The 5,526-nt window shown below is 65.7% G+C and overlaps 1 protein-coding gene across 1 annotated transcript; it reads right to left on the bottom strand.

Moving 5' to 3' along the window:
• Positions 1 to 2,084: 2,084 nt before the first annotated feature.
• On the bottom strand, positions 2,085 to 5,249 carry LOC144120304 (uncharacterized). Its single transcript, XM_077652692.1, has 4 exons — positions 4,964 to 5,249; positions 4,593 to 4,847; positions 3,953 to 4,222; positions 2,085 to 3,757 (listed from the first exon to the last, which is right to left on the bottom strand). Exons 1-4 carry the CDS (start codon positions 5,247 to 5,249, stop codon positions 2,085 to 2,087), a joined length of 2,484 nt encoding a protein of 827 aa, XP_077508818.1.
• Positions 5,250 to 5,526: the final 277 nt, after the last annotated feature.

The raw sequence follows: 5,526 nt of genomic DNA, 5'->3' as shown, positions 1-5,526 counted from the left end.
CCGCCTACGGAGCTGAGCGGATACCGACCAGTGGCACTAACATCGGCGGCGGGTAAGCTCATGGAGCATATGGCGTTGCAGCGTTTGAACGAGCGAGCCGCGGATGCTGACTTGTTTGACGAGCGGCAGACGGGTTTCCGTGGGATGCGGTGCACGGCAGATTCGATTTCGGACGTTGTCACGGCGCTGGAGCACGCCAGGGCAGCAAGACAGGTCGCGCTGCTGCTACTGCTGGACGTCTCGAGCGCTTTTGACAACGTCCATCGCGCACCAATTCTCGTGGTGCTCGAGGGAGCCGGTGTGAGCGGGCGCCTGTTGCAATATGTTAGCGGCTTCCTGAGCGGGCGCACCATGCGCGTACGAGTAGGGGGCAAGTTCTCCGAGCCTCGTACGGTGGAACTGGGCGTGCCGCAGGGCTCTGTCCTATCCCCGTTTTTGTTTAACGTGGAAAAAGTCGGTGGGCCTGGACGGCTTTTGCTAGCCCAAGGCAGCTGGCTGACTGTCTGATACGACTGCGTCTCCCGCATCTCTATACCCCCCCCCCTCTCTCCTTCCTCTGAAACTCTACCTATCCTTCTCCTCTCTATCTGCACGCCGGCAGTGGTGGTGGTGCGTTAACATCAGTCACAGGCCCGTGCACTTTCCTGTTCCCCTTTCATCCACTTACTACTACTGGTGCCGGCCTGCCTCCCTAAGAGCGGCCGACACCATGTGTACGTGTCCATATATGCGGACGACATTGCTCTGTGGTGCCGGGGGCTACCGGGCGAGGCGCTACGCGTGCGGGAGTGCCTTCAGGGAGCGCTGACAGCAATTGACGCCTGCTTGCGCGGACTAGGTCTGTCGCTAAGCGCGGACAAATCGGTCGCCATGGCTTGCGTTTCGCGCTCGCGCCTTGCGCCACTTTCAGTAAACGGGACTCCGATTCCTTGGCGTAAATCGGTGCGGTACCTTGGCCTGGACATCGACTGGCGCCTTTCCTTCCGCCTCGCGGCGACCAAGGCCTGTCTGCAGATGAAGAGGATCACCGCCGCCGTGCACAAGCTCACCGCTCGAGGCCAGGGCATCTCACAGCAAGCCGCGCTGCGTCTGTACAACGCCGCAGCATTGGGGGCGGCACTCTACGCGTTGCCGCTCGTCTCGGTGCGCAAGCCGTGCTAGAGGAAACTGGAGCTCCAGCACCGCAAGTCCCTGCGCGTGTGCCTCGGCCTGCCAAAGAACTCCCAGTGCGCCGCAACACTGGCCGAGGCAGGAGCGTGGCCTCTCAAGCTCCAAGCAGCGCGCAGGGCATTGCATCATATCGACCGTCTCCATCGCGCACAGGACGGCGGCTCGCTTCTGCAACGAATGCGCACGCACCCACGCTCACGAATGGGTGCGGCGCTACAGGAATACGAGCGCCTCACAAAAGCCCCCCCCCCCCCCTACGGCCCCTGCCCACCCTGGCCTGCTGCTTCGGAGATACAGCGAGAAATCGTCGGCATCGCGGGAAAGCGGAGCACACCCCTCTGTGCTGTGCAGCAGCTGACCAGAGCCGTCCTACACGAGGAGCTTCACGACCATCTCCTCGTGTACACCGACGGCTCAGTGGTCCGCGACAGCCGCTCCCTCGCAGCGGCGGCTACCATACCCGCCCTGCGGCTGCACAGCCAGACACACACCCTTCCCGTCTGGACCTTCGAGGAGTGGTGGTGGTGGTTGGTGCTATGGGATATTCTGGGGAGGGGGTACTGGTCCCGACGTATGTTGGCCCTTAGGGCATCACTCTTGGGGACCAGGGGAAGGGGTTAGGGGGATGTAGGGTGGGGAGGGGGGGGGAGAGGGTGCATCATGTCCGGGGGAAGCCGTGGCCTGGGGTCCGTCAGGAGGATCCTTTGGTCCCGCCATCTCGACGCCGCAGCAGCAATTCCAGCTCGCACCTGGGAGGGGAAAAAACCGCGGTGCACTGGGAGTGTGTGCAAGCACCAGCGGGGGGGGGGGGGGGGAATAGACCTGGTGCACTGGGATAGTGTGCAAGCACCAGGCCGGGGAAGGAGCCGCGGACCTCTTTGTGGCCAACGCCTCGTGCTAGACGGGGCGATGGACTAGAGGAGGAGGCTCAGGCCAGACTCGCCAAGAAAGGAGAGGAGAACCCGGTGCGCCTGGAGCTGGTTGCGGACCGGGAACAGGAGGTCGTCCTCCGTGGTGGTCCGGAGACCAAGTGCCCGGTAGCCCGACTCCAGGCGTTGCCTGGGGAGGTCGTGGGCCGGGCACGCCAACAGAAGGTGACCGAGAGTGCCCGTGTCACCGCAAGAAGGGCAGGCAGGGGAGGAGGCCCGGCCATGGACGTATAGCCTGGAAGGCGTCCACGTACATCCGATTCGGAGACGCAGAAGGAGGGAACGGTCCCGCCGGGGCAGCTGGTCCGAGAGCCGGCGGAAGGGCTTTCGGGCCGCTATTCTCCGGTCCGGGTGAAGGGTCCGCACCACCTGCAACAGGAGAGAGCGGGCAAAATCGTGTTGGGTCACTGCCAAGGATACCGGGGACCCATCGGCGTGAGCTGACTTGGCCGAAGCATCAGCCAGGTCGTTGCCCTCAATGCCGGAGTGGCCCGGCACCCAATGCAGCGTGATCCGGCGGCCCGCATCCTCCAGGGCGTGCAGACGGGCCCTGAGCTGAGAGGTGGTGGCCACGACATCGTGAGACCTGGTCAGCAGCTGCAGGGCTGGCCGGGAGTCGCAGAGGACTGCCACAGGACCAGGTGGGAGGGCCGCCATGAGGTCAGCCGCCAGGTGGAGTCCTGCCAGCTCGGCCGCTGTCGAACTGCCTGGGAAGGAGAGCCTGCAAGACTTGGTGACTCCCAGCTGCGGGGCCACGAGAGCCGCAGCTGCCCGACCTGAGGCCGGCAGTACCGACCCATCGGTGAAGAGGAGAGTGGAGTCTCCGCACTCCTCCAGAAAGGCAGCAGCAGCCTGCTTGATGGCTGCAGCCGGTGTGCGGCGCTTGGACGTTCCTCCAAAGTCCAGGAAGACCTGCAGAGGAGGACGCGTGGGGAGCGGGGGGAGGGCCAGATGGCTGCTGGGTTGGCACAGGGACTCCAGGTAGGCGCCAGCGAGCATGCCCATCCTGGAGTGGGGGCGCCCCAAGAGACGTGCACAGAGGGCTTCACCGTCAGGTACATGGTGGAGCCGGTCCGTGTGTGTGAGGCCTCTCTGCAATAACAGAAGGTTTAGTGGGAGCACCCCCGCTTTGGCAAGGGTGGCCGGGGTCTGGGAGTTCCGTGGGACTCCCAGGAGGCGGCGGATCCACTTCCGCCGAGCAATCTCGAGGCGGTTGAGCCGGGTGTCCCTGAGGGCCACCAGGGGGAGGGCGTAGAGAACTGCCGAGGTCCCAGCAGCCTCGAACAGCCGGATGGCCCAGGAGGCAGAGCAGCCATTCCCACGTGCCAGGAGGCGCTCGGCCGTTCGGCCGACGCGGTCCAGGTGGAGCAGGAGGGGCTTGTCTGCTGGGATCCAAGTGAGGCGATGGTCAATGGTTAGCCCAAGGTACCTCACTTGTTGTCTCCAGGGCAGGTTGGTGCCGTCGATCTGCAGGGTGCGGATCCCGGCCGTGGCCTGTGCACCTCGTGGGTGGACGAGAAGGGCCTCCGACTTTGTGGCGGAGAGCACCAGGCCCTTGGAAGTCAGGAAGGACTTCACCGCGTCGAGGGCCCGCTGGAGAGCCCGCCTTGCAGAGACGATGTGCCTGCGGGGGGCGCGGACCCAGAGAGCGGTGTCATCTGCGTAAAGAGAGCAGAAGACACGAAGGCGATCCTGCTGGATGGCGTTTGGGAGGCCGGCCATGACCAGGTTGAAGAGGAAGGGGCTGAGGACTGAGCCCTGCGGAACCCCGGCGGTGATGGGGCGAGGAGAGCTCAGGGTGCCCCCGACCCGAACCTGCATGGACCGGTTAGAAAGAAAGGCGGTTACGAAACGGCGCAACCGCCCGGTCACTCCAAGATCGTCTAGAGCCTGCTCGATCATGGAGTGGGGCAGGCTGTCAAAGGCTGCCTGGACGTCCAGTAGGACCAGGAAGGCAACCTCTCCCTGCTGCTTGGCCTCCTCCAGGCAGGAGACCACATCGGCAATGGAGTCTGCTGTGCAGCGGTGCCTGCGGAAGCCCGTCTGGCACTCGGAGAGGAAGTCGCTGGCCCTGGCTATCCAGGAGAGGCGTTGCAGGGCCACGAACTCCATTGACTTGCAGGCTGCTGAAGTCAGCGACACAGGTCGGTAGGAGGAAAGAGCCTTGAGGGGTTTCCTGGCCTTCCGGATCGGGACCACGATTGCCGTGGACCAGCTCTCCGGGAGGATGCCGCGCACCCTCCTGCCCGCCCCTTGGACGATCGTAAGGAGCTCCGAGCGCGGCCAGCGCCGTACGGCGCACCTCCGCGGGAGCTACTAGGCCGCCCCGCCGACTCGTCGCCCGCGTAGGGCCCCGTCGCCCTACTCCTAGTAGGCCTACTCGCCCGGCGGCCGGGTAACCCTCGCCCGCCGGGAGAGCCTCTTCGGGCCGTCGTCGTCAGCTGCAGCGGCGGCGGCCCATGTTTCCTGTGAACCCGCCAGCAGCCGGCGCACCTGAGGACGATGGCGGCGGCTTGTTCGCCACCCTGACTCCTGCTGTGCCGCCCCGGACGTGAGCGCGGCTTCCCTGCTGCCCTCCGCCCTCCCCTCGCGCACTGGTGCGTGAGGGGCCCCGACGCGCCGTCTTCATGGCGGTTTCCAGCGTCTCCTCCCCCTGCTGCTGTCCTGACGCAGCTCCCGGCGTGATTTCGAACACCACCGCCGGTCCCTGGTCGCCAGCCCACTGACGCCCTGCTGTCCTCACAGCCCCTGCGCGCCGCCGGCAACGGCGGTTCCCAGCGCACCCCGCCGCGCTGCCTCCCAGCAGTCTACCAGCGGTCCCTACCGGCTACCCTTCGGTGGCTCTCTGCAGGCAGCCCGGCTACCTTGCAGCCTTCGCCTGCCCCGGACGGCTCTCCGGCTCCTCCGGGGTGACGGCTCCTTGCCCCCGGCAAGCCCCCGACGACGCGCGCCACTCCCAGCGCGCCGTTCATCTTCCCCTCCCCAGCGAGTCGGCTGCTTGCTGCGTGCCTGGTGCCTCGGGTGTTGTCTCCGGTGTCCTGTGAAGTGCTGTCCCTGTCCCGTGCCACCACCCCAATCCCCCTCCCCTCCCCACATCCCAATCCCCTTCCCCTGGCCCCCAAGAATGATGCCCACGAGGCCAACATACATCGGGGCCAGTATCCCCCTCCCCAGAATATCCCTTAGTATCAACCACCACCACCTCCATCGTCCCTTCGCCACCCAGGAGTGCTCTGCTGTGCGACTCCTGTGCCGCTCTCACCCGCCTGCAGTGCAACGGCCGTGGTACTCCACTAGTGCGCGACATCCGCGCAAGCGTCTCGAGCCTAGCGCAGCAAGGATGCGTCGTGCGCTTACAGTGGGTGCCCGGCCACTGCGGCATCACCGGCAACGAGGAGGCCGACGAACTCGCGACCGCCGCACACCA

This window comes from Amblyomma americanum, chromosome 2, assembly GCF_052857255.1.
Source record: "Amblyomma americanum isolate KBUSLIRL-KWMA chromosome 2, ASM5285725v1, whole genome shotgun sequence".
NCBI classification, from domain to species: domain Eukaryota; kingdom Metazoa; phylum Arthropoda; class Arachnida; order Ixodida; family Ixodidae; genus Amblyomma; species Amblyomma americanum.
The sequence above is the reverse complement of the archived record's forward strand: the minus strand, read 5'-3'. Positions and strand labels throughout refer to the sequence as shown.

Coding starts and splice junctions, on each gene's coding strand:
- LOC144120304 (XM_077652692.1), bottom strand. CDS start 5,249: ATGTATGTTGGCCTCGTGGGCATCATTCTTGGGGGCCAGGGGAAGGGG. Junction 4,223..4,592: donor GCCGCCGCCATCGTCCTCAG/GTGCGCCGGCTG, acceptor TGACTTCAGCAG/CCTGCAAGTCAATGGAGTTC. Junction 3,758..3,952: donor AGTGACCGGGCGGTTGCGCC/GTTTCGTAACCG, acceptor CTCTTTACGCAG/ATGACACCGCTCTCTGGGTC.